The 14,355-nt window shown below is 34.1% G+C and overlaps 1 protein-coding gene across 1 annotated transcript; it reads left to right on the top strand.

Moving 5' to 3' along the window:
* The first annotated feature begins 530 nt into the window (after positions 1 to 530).
* LOC136800722 (uncharacterized) lies at positions 531 to 4,758 on the top strand. Its single transcript, XM_067057377.1, has 2 exons — positions 531 to 1,825; positions 3,438 to 4,758. The coding sequence occupies exons 1-2, from the start codon at positions 1,224 to 1,226 to the stop codon at positions 4,606 to 4,608; spliced, it is 1,773 nt and encodes a 590-aa protein (XP_066913478.1). The 5' UTR covers positions 531 to 1,223; the 3' UTR covers positions 4,609 to 4,758.
* The last annotated feature ends 9,597 nt before the right edge of the window (positions 4,759 to 14,355 follow it).

Raw genomic sequence — 14,355 nt, forward strand, 5'->3', positions numbered from 1 at the left:
CGCAAATGAAATCCGAGTTGTTGACTGTCTTATGAAGGACCGTCTTGTCAATGTTCAAGATTCGAATAATGTAACAATTCAAAACATTGAAATACAGAAAACAACAGTTTATGTGTTTGCATTCTTTGTAGGGAGAAGCATCTTCAACGCAAATGAAATCCGAGTTGTTGACTGTGTTATGAAGGAGCATCTCATCTATGTTCAAGATTCGAATAATGTAACAATTCAAAGCATTGAATTACAGAATACAACAGTTTATGGATTGGCATTCTACGTATTGAGAAGCATCTTCAACGCAAATGATATTCGAGTGGTTGACTCTACATTCCAAGGATTGGCGGAATTAACACAGAAAAGTAATATCACCATAAAATATATATCCGTGAACAAGACCGATATAAGAGGAATATTTGTCCGTTCATTTAAATTCAGTAAATCCACGATTACAAATTTAACAATTCACAAAAGCAGGATTATACGTACAATGTTTGTCCTTACAGAAAAAAGTAAAGTTATACTTAAAAATGCAACAATATTTGACACTAATGTAGGTCAAGAAATTTTATACTTGTACGAAAGCACGGTAATACTAGAGCAATTCATCATTATACGTTGCGATATTTATGGTGCTTTCAAAGCCTTTGAGAGTGTTAAAGAAATTGGACCAGGTATTAAGTCGGAGTTTCTCAAAAGTAACCTCACTGTTTCGGATTTCAGGCTTTATGATAGCCGTCTGACGAAAAATGTCTTCAATCTAAAAAATGCAGATATTTCTTTGGAAGGAATTGAAATTAAAAACAGTTATATAGATAAAAGCATATTGGATGTTGAAAAATCTACTGTTAAACTTCGAGGATTTAGTTTAATAAACAATACCACTCCAGATTATGCAATTCAAATGAATAGAGTCGAAAGTGCTACATGCGAAAATTTCACCACACATGGAAATACCTTTTTAACTTTGATGAGAATTCAATCATCATATTTCAAAATCACGAATTTCAAATCAGTTCATGATAATACTGAAGGCAAAATAGCTGTCTTCGACGTTGAATTTTCAGAATTATATTTGACGAACAGTATGTATACATTGAATTCCTTTGATAAAGGTAGCCAAATAATAAATTCAAAGCGTAGCACCATTTATTTTACAAAAGTTGACATTGTGCTACCGAAATCATTGTCCGTGGAACTCAAAGTTTGGAAAATGTTTGGAAAACATCATGGGCAAATCAAAAGCTTTTCAACTGTATGCGGAAATCATTTCACCCCTCAAATTAAAAGACTTAAATCATCGACAGAAATTGTTTGCAACAGATGTCCATCAGCTCAATACTCAATGTATAACTTTTTTGGAAAGTATGAGCAAATTGGCAAGTAAAACAAATGCCATTAAACTCAGCAAAATTGCACAAATTAAAAAAGCAACATGTAAAATCTGCCCAACAGGTTCTCGCTGTCCAGATAACGATTTAATAGCACGTGACAATTTCCATGGCTTCTATGAAAATAAAACAGCGGATTACCAATTCCTTTTATGTCCCGAAATATACTGTTGTTCATCAACTACAAAACATTGCAAATCTCCAACAACTTGCAATCTAAATCGAGAAGGAAGACTTTGTGGCAAATGTAAAGATGGTTATTTCATCAGTTTCTTCAATAATAAATGTATTAACATTTCTGAATGTACCAATGGAAGTCAATATTCTTTCTGGACGCTATTTTTCATTTCTTTCATCACTTTGGCTGTGCTGTTAACATTTCTTAAAGATATCATCACTGCTATCAAATGTGCTGGACCGATCATAATGGCATGTTTAAGGTAAGAAAGAATTAAATATTTGCGTACAGTTCAAAGGACACGATAATCACAAATTTGTAATATTCCAAAAATTTTGTAATATTTGCGGAGTGTTGTGATTTTCCAGTTGCACAGTTTTGCGATCAAGAGATTGCACAGTTTTGTGATTTAAAAAGTATTTGACTTATTTATTACCTTGAGATATTGGATGAGAGCAGAAAACAATCAAATTAAATTTTTTGCATTGCGAATGTACATTGCTGAAAAAATAATTACTTTATTTATCAGCTCACTAACGTAACGATAGAAAGAGACCTCGACCTCCTTTTTCGTTAATCTGAGTTTTAAGTATTAAAGTAAGATAATATCACTCCCGATAATATTGAGAATTTTGAAAAATCAAGCCAGCTCTTTGCAGAGTATACTTGTTTTGTAACGAATGAGAATAAATTTGCACAGAATTAAGTAAGAATTAAGAGTTCCAAGTCGGCACGTTGATTTTTGGTTTAAATAATCTTTTGAATTGGATAATTCCTGTAAATTTCGGATTAACTCGCAATATTGCGAGCTACTTGATAGGACCATTTCTAGTTATTAAAAAAGGCCAATGAATAACGTTGTTCATAAAGAAACATCAAAATCTAGTACTGTTTTTGCTTGGAAAAACTCGGAACATTTGGTCTTAATTCAGCTTGTTTGTAGTTGTATGAACTTGTAAGATAAATCACACTATATAAAGTCAAATTAAAATACTTTTCTTATACCCTTATCTTAGGTCCCACATTTCCAGAAAAATTAAATTTACCGGTTGCGCCACAGAAAAACGTTTTTTCACTTTAAAGTAGCTTTGCCCTCCTACATAGCCCACGCCTGATATATATGACATTGGCACTTAAAAGGTTAAAGTAGATTTTCTCGAGTTCTATGGCTTTTAAAAACTTGAATTAGTCATTTATTAAACTTGGTCCTTTTCCCGTATCTGTTCGAGTATTAGGTATATATATATATTATATACACAAGCATATATTAAAAGATTTTGTTCTTTTAAGTTAATCCTTCCTCTTTTGAACGCATTACAGTTTACTCTTCAAATGTTCGAAATAAATGAGGTCAAACTTTTTTGTGGCACACCCGGTATTGAACAAAAAGTGCTTTAATTATTTAAAAAAATTGCAAAAGTAAACAAGGACGCAGGGATTCAATTACTAAAGTACGCATAAGAGAGTTACAGATTCTATTTTAATACATATATTGCCCCTATATTTCATAGCAATATATTGCAGTGTTAGTAAAGGCAGGAGAATATTATACATTATGGAGGTATACGGAAAAAAATCGGTGGGGGAGTTTCGAAATAAGATTGACAAACTTTACTAGCTGTAAACTCTTTTCGGCAAAAAGCCCTTTTTCGAATTTTCTTCCTCTTTTTTAAATAGTGATTTGTCATAGATTATAATATAGTCTATATATTGCCTTGGCCATGACCTCTATAAAACAAAAGTGCGCGCTGATAAATTACAAAACTGCATAGAAATTACAAAAATCGCACATAGCAGTACCCCTACCCCAAAAGACAATTTCATTCGTGGGACAAAAGTTCTCTGAATATATATTCTTGTGAATTCCATTTTAGGAAAACTTGCACAAAGAAAAAAGAAGAAGATGCCAACGAGATCAATGAAATGGAAGCACTACAAGCAGGAGACAACAAAAGAAAACGTAAAGAGATTTCAACTTCATCAATCTTTAATATTTTGGTCTCTTTCTTTCAGTTGAAAGCTTTGATAACAGTTCAGAGCAATGAAAAAACGTTAATCGATAAACTTATGAACATGGATATTATGGTTAAAAGCAGTGATGCTTTAGATGCACTTTGTCCTTTCAGGGGGTTTAATGTTGTATGGCGAGAGGTTTTAAACGGATATACCATCCCATTTTTATTGTTAATCACTATTGCAACTTTACACTTGATTGTAAGATTCGTGAAACACTTTCGACCATCAAGTTTAAGATTAACATGGTTGATAACGAGATTTTGTGTTGGGTATTATATCATCATCGCTTTTTGCTACAAGAATATCTGCAGAACAGTCTTTCAGATTTTGAACTGCAAAACAATAAATGAAGTAACATTCTTATACATTGACGGTACTGTTGAATGTTTTTCTTTGTGGCAGGTGGCAAATATGTTATTCTTGGTATTTTGGGTTGTTCCATTCCCATTTGCAGTCGTTTTGGGCTACTACCTGTTTAAAAACAAAAAGATTTCTGTGACCACGTATCTCATATTTTTATTATTTCCAATGTTTTGTATTCTGAGAACTTGTTTCTCAAGATGGAAAAGAACTGTCGAGACTGACAGGAGCGATTTCATTGGCAACAGATTCGCAGAAATATTCGAAGAGCCCTACAGAGACAAATTCTTTTGGTGGGAATCTTGGCGACTTATCGAACGTTTTATTGTTTCTGGCATAGCAGTATTTCTGACAAACCCTATCTATCGCATCTTATACCTGACCCCCGTCTTTGCTTCCTTATCGTATTTCCACTTTCGAATGAATCCTTATAAACGTTCGATGTATATTCTAAAACGATTAGATACAGTTTCTTGGTTTTGTTTATCCATTCATTTGTTCATCAACGGAATGCGAGCTGTTGTCTACATTTATGATGTACCTAATATCGACTTTATACGTCATGCACTAGAAGCTGCTAACATATTGGAGAATTTATTTTCACCACTCTGGTATCTTATTATTTCATTCTTTCTTAGGAAGTTGTGTGAAAAATGTTTGAATTTTTAAATGTTATATAATGGAAACTTTCTCAGCAGTGCTAGCCTTTTTAGCTAGTATTTTTAAGACAAATACTGATAAGAGCCTACTCTTAGGTGCCTAATAAAGGCCCCCCTCTTGTTTATTTTTTTAAATTTCTTTTCCAACCCCGGACCTTATTAGGACCTCCCGTTTATTAATTTCGAAAATTTTCTAAGCTGTCAAAAAAGAGTCCCTCAATTGCTTTAGATAGTGTAAGTCTAAAATTACCTTATTTATAGGGGGTATTTAAAAGTATAATTTCCAATCCCCGGTAATTAGGTCCCCTGTTTATTAATAAATAAATCTTTATAACTCCCTCATTATATTCTGCCCCCTCTATTAAGCACCTGAGAGAACTGGCTAATGGGAAAAATGCAGTGACATGTCTTTGTAAGTGTCTTTGTTTTCTAGACTAGGTCTCATACATACAATCCTATACTCGCTTTCTTTTAAATAAACCCGAAATAAACCGGTGAATTTTGACTCAAGCTGGGCTATTCTTGATTTCTTTGAAATTTCTAAGCTCAAATGTTTTTAAAATATTCTTATTTTTATAAAAATTTTCAATTATTTTGAGCCGGCATATGTTCTTAACCCTATTCGGCCTAGGGGGGGGGGGCTCTTTCTGTTCGGAGGTCAAACTATTGGTAATAGTTCCTGAAATAATAGAGCTTTTGCCGTGAAATTTTCTGTAAATTCCTAACTTTTATTTAGCTTCAAAATAAAAAAAAATTTGACACCTAAATATTTTCACACCTTGAGCACGATGACATTTCTGACAGTAAGGTGTCACAAAAATTGACACTTTTCTAATACAAATTTATTTTTGATTCAAATATATCTTTTAAACCGTAATTTATTGCATATATTTAAGATAAAATAAGCATTTTAAACTCAGACAACTTTTTTCTAAAGCCTTTGTTAGAATACAATAGCTATTTATAAGAACAAAGGAAATTTTCGGTTTTTGCTCACTTTGGGCATGATGAGTGACGTCATCAAAAAGATTTTTTGTCAAAAGTTACCTTACGTGACAAGGATCTGTGTGCCAAATTTCATCCAAAAAGACCCTCTAGATCAAAAGTTAAGGGGTGGTACAGGAAAAGCCCCCCCCCCTAGTTCTGAACCGCCCTTAAAAGCCTAGGTTGAATAGGGTTAACTCTCATTTTGGTTTATCGATTAAACGATTTGCTGGGATAATTATTCCCTTGTTAGCAGTGTTAATTTCTCTACTCTTGATTCAGTCTAGGTCTCATTTATACTTATTTTTTGGTTCTCGTAAATTTTTTAGATCTAAGCGTCAGTTGTTTCTTATAAAACTGTTCTCGTAGAAGAGTTTGTATTATACCAGGTTTTATATTAATTCATACTAGCCGGTACCCGGCGTCGCACGCCGGTTTAGCTGTCTGCTGAACGCATTTAAAGTCCTTTGAGATGTTGGGAAGGTGACTTAAACACGATGAAATCAAAATTAAAGGGAAGAATTCTCTTCAAAGTTTGACTCTATCCCTCCCGGGTGACGTATCTTTTAACCATATTTTGAAAAAGATTTTTGTGGCAAAAATGATCAGAAAACAGAAAGGGCGTCATTCCCAAATTACACCATACCAGTGACCAGCGACGTCCGAGACGGCTCTGCAATTAGATTTTTTTTCTCGCTTCGCTCGCGTTATATTTGCCGTAGTTCTTGATGTTTAGGAAACTTTGATGTCAAGATAAGCGGAGTGAAATAATAGACATGACATGCGATTCGTCGAAAAAAGGCAGCCCGGGGGAGGGGGTACTTAGGCAAGAGAAGGGTATGGGTATGGGTATGTGCCGGCCTTAAGGGTGCCTTTTTTGAAACATGGCAGTTTGAAAAATCGGAAAATCAAACTTCAGTCCCACTAAGAATTGGAAAAATAGGAAAATTTCAACTTTTTGCCCCCAGAAAGATAGAAATTTGGTCAAATTAGTTCCAAAAAGTGAATTAATATTCACACAATTTCCCTTGTTTCTTCTCCTCTTTATTTTGCTAAGGGTCCGAGGGGCAGGGCCGAAAGTCAGCTCGCAACCATAGTCCCCCCCCCCCGGAAGGCAGCTAAGACACGCAGACAAAAAAGCGTGATAGATAGCGCAATTTTATGGTGCTTTTTATAAAATAACTTCGTCATAACTTCGATAGCTTTTCAAATTCAACAATGACTTAGATTTACAGCAAAATAATTATCGACATACATGTTTAAACGGCAGGTTCAAAATGCATAAAACATAATGCATATTGCATAATGCATAATATTTGAAAAAGGTCAATTTTAGAGTCTATAATAAGGAGAATTTGAAAGATGTTACTTTCAACAAAACAAATATACCATTTTCTACCAAAAAATAAAGGGTAGAAAGCTGTAAATCTGTATTTTAGATGATGAAGAAAATCCATGATCCACTGAAATACTTGTCGCCATTTTGATTTTCATAGTTGTATTTTACAGAATGTAGTATAGTGTAGAAAAAACACGAAAGTATCTCCTCCGTATATTACTTTTCGAAAGCGAAAACTCGAAAACGTAAATTTTATAGCAAGATCTTTATTCTGGGTTTTCTCGGAGATCTTTTCGAACAATTTCTAACAAATTTCAACGGGTTTTCCCTCTTACAAAGCATTAACCATGTGAATGCTTTTTGTTAGATAAGCCAATATCCAACCAATATGAAGTAAAGAGCTTAATGCGAAAGCTAGATCAAAGAAAATAGACTTCGAATCATTTTACATACCTTTTTTTGAGAAAGAAGAAGGGGGAAACCTTTCTGATCTGTTGCATTTTCTTATTATTTATGCTGGCGGAAAACCCTTTGTTGTTATGATTCGAATGTTTTCTCTTTTGTTCGAATTCGGAAAGTAAATATCATGTCTGGGGAAATCCCTCTGATTTGAATGTTTACTTAAGAAACTCTTCTAAACAGGGTTTCACGGTTTTAGCCTCTACAAAGGAGAGTTTTAGAAAATATAAAATCGTTCTGTAAATTACACAATACTATTATGCATTATGCAATATGCATTATGTTTTATGCATTTTGTACCTGCCGCATGTTTAAAGGTCCCTTTTTACGAAGAAAGAATTCTACTTTTACCGCCTTTTGAATGTATTTTTAATGTTGCTGTTGTTCTAACAAACTTGTTATGTGATTCTTGTATTGTGTTTTATTTTATATTTGTTCTTTTCTTTAACAGATTCTGTTTAAAAGATTTCTTTTGTTTTGAAAAGAATTCGAATGTCTAAAATCAAATAAGGTCGTTAATTACATTCGAAAACATAAAACAGAAAAAAAGAAAGAAAAAATCTATCAATCTATCAATCAAAAAAAAGTCTTTATAAAACGGCGCGAATATCGTTAAACAAATTTGTAGAGCAAGAACAAAATAAAAGTCATCTTTTGGAAGAACAAAAACATTGCGTTAGAAAACGAAAGTAGAAAACACAGACAAACACACATACAGACTACCACTATTAATATATAGAAGAAGAGAGAAAAAGGCAAGTCTGGGCAGAAGTTAAAATTACTAAATGTAGATGGGCCTTAAATTTCAAAACAAAGGCTTAATAAAGTCTAAACCAAGCTCTATCCGATCTTTTGCAAATGGCGCGAATCCAATAAAACAAATTTGTGGAGCAAGAGACTAAAAGTCATAATTTTAAAACACAAACAAAGCGAAAACGAAAGTAGAAAACACAGACAAACACACATACAGACTACCACTATTAATATATAGATATATTTTTTGAATTTAGCGTATTAACAGCGTTTTTCTGACGCTTCTCTTAAGTTCTCGAAGATTCTTTTCAGTTTGCCATTTTTAATTTTAAAATCTAATAGCTTCGTTTTTTTTGCGTTACCACGCCAATAGGCTGTACGCATCCCCTCTGATATGATTTGATATAGGGGATGCGTATCGTCTAAAATATTTCTGTCCCAACCTTACCCCCGTCTTTTCTTTTCTCTTTTTTGATTATGCGTCATAGCAATACAATGACTTCTTTTTTTCTTTGTTCGATGAATGAAAATTGATAATTATGAAAACAACAGCACAATGACTTCATTTTTTTCTTTCTTTGATTGGATGTGACGAAATTATGTAAATTTATGCAAATTTTGGTTACCCCAAATTTGAGCTAACTCTCGGACGAGAATTTCATACGCATCCCCTATAACAAAATAAATTCTGGGGATACACGTAGCCTACCACGCCAAGTGTTAAAGTATGTATCTTACTCGTTTTTTAAAAAACTGTTTGATACTGTGTACTTATTATATTTTAAAATTATTTTTACTTTTAAATATTTTCAAATTAATTCATCGTTCTACGCGACCGACCGATCCTGTCAGAATCGAAAAAATAACAATACTGAATTTGTAAAGCTGGAGGATGGAATTTATAAGATTTCTGCAGATATTTTCAACTGAACAAGTTATAAAAGGGTAAATTCATCCTGTGTTAAGCAGCGGATTACATTCCGTCACCGACCTGATGACTCAGCTCTTTAGACGTTGCGTTAAAGAGCTGTCAATCATATATATATCACTCTCCGCCAGGGTCGGCCACGTACATTGCAGAGAACTTCTACTTTCCTTCTGTTGGTTAAACCTGAAAGCAATCAGTTACATCATGGCGGAACTGGGACATTTGACGCACAGACTGAAGAAAGATTTTCTAGTGATCACAGAATCAAATATTGACATCTTTGAGCAGTTTTTTCAAAAGACGCTGATTCAATGTCGACACAAAGGTATGACATGCGTTCACAATTCTTCCATCCTCAGAATTTATTATAACACATACTATATATTTATACCGTAAATCCATGCCGATATATTTTAAGGATATTTTATTTTCCTATCTAATAGGAAATATTTGTTAAAACGGTAATTTTTCTTCTTCTCCTTCTTCTTCTCCAAGTCTAACGCTCGGTTTTGGTCAATTTCGTGAGTTTGTGCATGAGTCTCTTTTTAAATCAAGCTCCGGCGGTAAAAACATTGAGTTTCAAGCCCGAAGGGCTAGAGGTCAATCTCTAACCTTTCTCAGGCAAGAAAAATCGAAGCCTTAAAATATGCGCCGTATTTTTGATGACGGATTGAATCTAGCAATTCCTTTGTTTTCGAGTGATATATTTTTCGAAATTAAGCGGTAAATTCTAGTTTCAATCTGTCATTTGTGTAAAAACCAGGCGGGTCGCTCAAGGCCGCGCAACTTTGGTAGGATTTGTTGGCTTCAAATCCTACCAAAGAGATTGACCTCTAGCCCTTCGGGCTTGAAACTCAATGGGTAAAAACAGTAGAATGTTCTTTTTTCGAGGCGGAAGACGTCATTTTTTCGAGAAACGTCTGTGGAAAATATCCGTACGGCGCTCTACTATCCTTGTCGATCGGGCAACGTCGGCCGTTTCAGAAGCGTATTGTTGATCGGACCATGCAGTACTGCTTTGTTTCTAACTGTCAAAACAAAGATGGCAGAAAAGACAACAACTTTTGCATTTGCTCTTTCGCTACTTTTCTTTGCTTTGGTTTTTATGCTTTGATGAGTTGAATTGGATCATGATTTTTGTACGATTGTCACAAGGAATGGTCGATAGTGAACTTTTCTTAATATTCCTTTCTGGATTTGATGTTTCGTTTACATTCTGTTGGTTTGGAATGAGCTGGAATGAGAGATAGATGATACAATCTCTTGGTCTTAGAAAAACAGGACATTTTATCAACTTTCACAACAAGCTAACTTCAATTTTGTTTGTATATTTACATAAATCGTACGAAGGCAAGTGACTGTGAATAAATCTGACCATGTTATACCTGAAAAATTACATACTTGCAATATGAAAAAAGTTTGCACCCAACGAATACAATGCCGACAATGCAACAATGGGAATGGTTGATGAACTGATTTAAGCTAAAAATTTAAACATGGAGCAAAATTGACTGGTTAATGATTGAATTTCCCTTGGTTTTTTTTATCTTAATGAATTAACTGCTGGTGACAGTTGAAAAACTCGTTGTGGTTATAAATTTCAAATTTTAAAGCTGATAACCGGATCCGGAACAACACGGCCCCAATATGAAGAATGTTATGTTATACTTCTTAAAAGGTTTATTGCATTGAATATGGATGTAAATAATTTGAAATCACCTCACATGCACCATTAAAATTTTTCTTGAACTTGGAGATTTTCTTCACCACGTACATTTTAAAACGTGGAAAACTTTAGTTGTGAATTTAGAGATCTTTTGCAACGTGTGTATTAAACGTGGAAACTTTTGTCGTGAATTTGGAGATGTTCTTACTGTCAACTGCTCCAACTTGGGACTATCTGACAAAAAATGGGACGGCAATTTGGCCACCATTTCACCGAACCTCCAAAGTCATTTGATTTGAGTTAATGAACGGCGTATTAAAAAAATGGTAAAACGATGGAGCGTTTGACGTCACTCGCGCGGCAAGTTACACACGCGTTATTTGTTAATCCCATCGGACGATAGGCGGTTAGGAAGCGGGCGTTCTCTAATTCTCCAATCGGCGCTATCAGTGAAAGTTATCGTGACATGTTATGAAAGGAAGTATGATTGATAAACTTGGTGGAGTTATCAAAAAACGAATTTGTTGTCAAAGAGATTTAACAAGTTAGTGAAAATACAGACCAGATATCCCATCTGCAAAAGTTTCGACCAATCGTCCCAAGTTAAAGCAGTTGACGGTATGTACATTTAAAACGTGGAAACTTTTGTGATAAATTTGGAGATTTTCTTTCACGTGCATTCAAAACGTGGAAAACTTTTGTCGTGAACTTGACATTTTCTTCCACATGCATTTAAGAAATGAAGAAAGCTCAAGTGATTTCCTGGCATGACAATTTATTTTATTTTCTGACATTTTTTTGGAAATTTTGATTGTTTCCAAGTATGTGACATTTTTTGCTCTTGCTTTTGGAAATCATAAAATGGCTTCTGTTAGGGGAATTTTTTCCTATCGACATTCTTTCAAATTATGAAATGTTTCCCAGTAGTATATAAAAATGAGATTCTTTTTTTTTTTTTTTGCATTCTGTCGGAAAATATGAAATTGTTTCCCTGTTTGGTGGGGGGGGGGGGGGGTTGAAATAAGAGAGGCCTGGGTGGAAAATTTTTGAACAAAAAAATTAGCGCCCCCCTCCCGGCTATTAGGTACCCGAGAGTAAAAAAGAAAAAGTTTCGATTCTCGAATGTCTAATGGCCGCTTTCAAACGATTCTCTTTTAAAACTATCCACTCTCGAGTAATATCGGTATTTCTCGGGTAAGTTGTTATGGCATGTCTTAAAATTACCATAATTTTTAGATCGCATTAGCCGACAGAAAACGACCAAACAAATGACGGAACATGAAGGGTACTATGATGTAGTTTCTAACCTGATGTGTAACCTAATACCGCAAAAACTAATTATGACGTCATAATCGATGACGTCATAAAAACTAAAAATTCAATATCTCAAGGGTTGTTTATCCAATCGTCTTCAAACTTTCACCATGCTTTCACCAAAGATGTATCTCACTCAAGTCGATCATTTGAAAAAAAAATATTTTTTGAAATTCTGATTACGTCAGCAAAAAATAGGATTTTTTCTTTTTTCCTAATTTCTTTTGAAAAATTTCTTTTTTCAAATGATTGACTTTAGTGAGATACATCTTTAGTGAAAGTTTGAAGACAATTGGATAAACCATTCTTGAAAAATTCAATTTTTAGTTTTAATGACGTCATCGATTATGACGTCATAATCAGTTTTTGCGGTTTTTCGCGAAAATCGGCGAAAAAACAATTAGATTACACATCAGGTTAAAAACTATATCGTAGTACCCTTCATGTTCAGTCATTTGTTTGGTCGTTTTCTGTCGGCTAATGCGATCTAAAAATTATGGTTATTTTCAGTTTTTCAGACATGCCATAACTTACCCGAGTTTGAACCCTCTTTTACAAATATGCTCGAGTAGGCAGCTATCAGACAGCTGATTTAACACGAACTTATGGAAAATGCATTAACTTAGTAAATTTAATTTGGCGGATGGCAAAAAAGTGTAAACCCGCCGAAATTTCATCTTTTGAATAATTCAGATCAATCTAAGTATCATTGTTTCTTCCAGAAAAAATCCGTTCATGGGTGTTGGAGGATGAATTGTCCAAGATTAAAAAAAAAGTCCTTAAAATTACTTTGTCCAAGGGGTAAATCTGCGGTGTCCAGGGGTGAATTTTGGTGTCCAGGGGGTTAAATTGATGATTGTTCATGGGTATAACACATGTCCATCGGGTGAAATATGAAAATATCCAGGGGTAAATCATTGAAAAAGTAATTTATCCTCCACCCCCCAATGACCGGATTTTTTTCTGGAAGAGCCCAATGACAGTATATTGGCAAATTTCATTTTGAGACATTTTTTTCAATAAAACTAAATTTCTTTAAAAACAAATACCTAAAATTAACTATCTAACAAAAGATAAAAATAACAAATAACTTATATGTCAAGATAATTTTTAAAAAATCAAGTAAAAAATAATTTTGAAATCACCCGCTAACATTTTAAAGTCTTTTAAGAAAATAGTGGGGAGCAACCACAGATTTATAAAGCGCAAAGGGCTAGATAGAGCACTTTGGCTGAAAAGTCACGTGTACTAATTAGAAGCTTCGCGGATTTTCGAAAACAATGGCAACAATATTTTTTGCGGTATTCACTTATTTTAGCTTGGAAAAGCTTAAGGCACTCCATCTAGCGCTTCGGGCTTTACAGAAATCGGTGGGGCCAACACATTGGGTCTTTTTTATAAGACTACCTTATCACACGAATATAAGTATGGAAGTATTTAACGGCCTCGAAATTCACACGAATGATCAGGTCTAACCTCTAAAGAGTGAGAATAAACAAAATTTAACGAAAACTTTTAATTCGTGTTAATTACGCGTCTCCTAATATTCATGTTAAAAGGTAAACCGAACTGATTACATTTTGTTTATAGTGCTTGAGTATATCATTGAGAGATTGACTCGTAGATTGACAATCAAGGTTAAGATATTAAATAATTTCTGGTATTTTGACGCTTTTCAGAATTTAAAGTTCGGGCGAAAATGGCAATTTGAGTACTTTCACTATATTTCATTGGATATATAATTCCATTTAGGTAGGTTTTATTCTCAACCTTTAATATTAAAACTCTGCATTCCTTATTTCACAAATATCCCAGTTGGCACACAACGTTGCTTCAACGTTCATCTAACGTTATATGGACGTTGTGAACGTTAGATGAACATGAAAACAACGACGTTGTGTGCCAGCTGGGATAACGTCTTTGATCAAAGATTGATAAACCCAAAGTAAAGCATGAAAAAATTGATAAAGAAACACTTATCCTAAATCTTTCAATAAATATGTGCGTATGTCTTACTAAAATATATGTACAATTTTCCAAATAAGAAATACTACCATCGGAATATTCAGAAAAAATCCGTGTTAGCCATGGATCTAACTCAGTGTCATAGACAATTAAGTTAGGTATTGCGCTAATTAATTTTTCACCCGGGACATTCTTATTCTTAGGCGGTGGTTACACGTACGGGGTTAAATGGATAAATACTTCAACCCATGGTAAAAGTCATTTGGTGATACACAACGGCGAGAGGTAGGTTGGAAACACTTTTTTCCAGCCCCAGGTGAAAACTTTAAACTTATTTTCAATCCGGGGT

This window comes from Clytia hemisphaerica, unplaced genomic scaffold (assembly GCF_902728285.1).
Source record: "Clytia hemisphaerica strain Z4C2 unplaced genomic scaffold, Clytia hemisphaerica genome assembly, whole genome shotgun sequence".
Lineage (NCBI taxonomy): Eukaryota > Metazoa > Cnidaria > Hydrozoa > Leptothecata > Clytiidae > Clytia > Clytia hemisphaerica.

Bases quoted from the DNA above. Each gene is read 5' to 3' on its own strand.
- LOC136800722 (XM_067057377.1), top strand. From the start codon at position 1,224: ATGGGCAAATCAAAAGCTTTTCAACTGTATGCGGAAATCATTTCACCC. The intron at 1,826-3,437 runs GTAAGAAAGAAT...ATTCCATTTTAG, and splicing joins ATCATAATGGCATGTTTAAG to GAAAACTTGCACAAAGAAAA.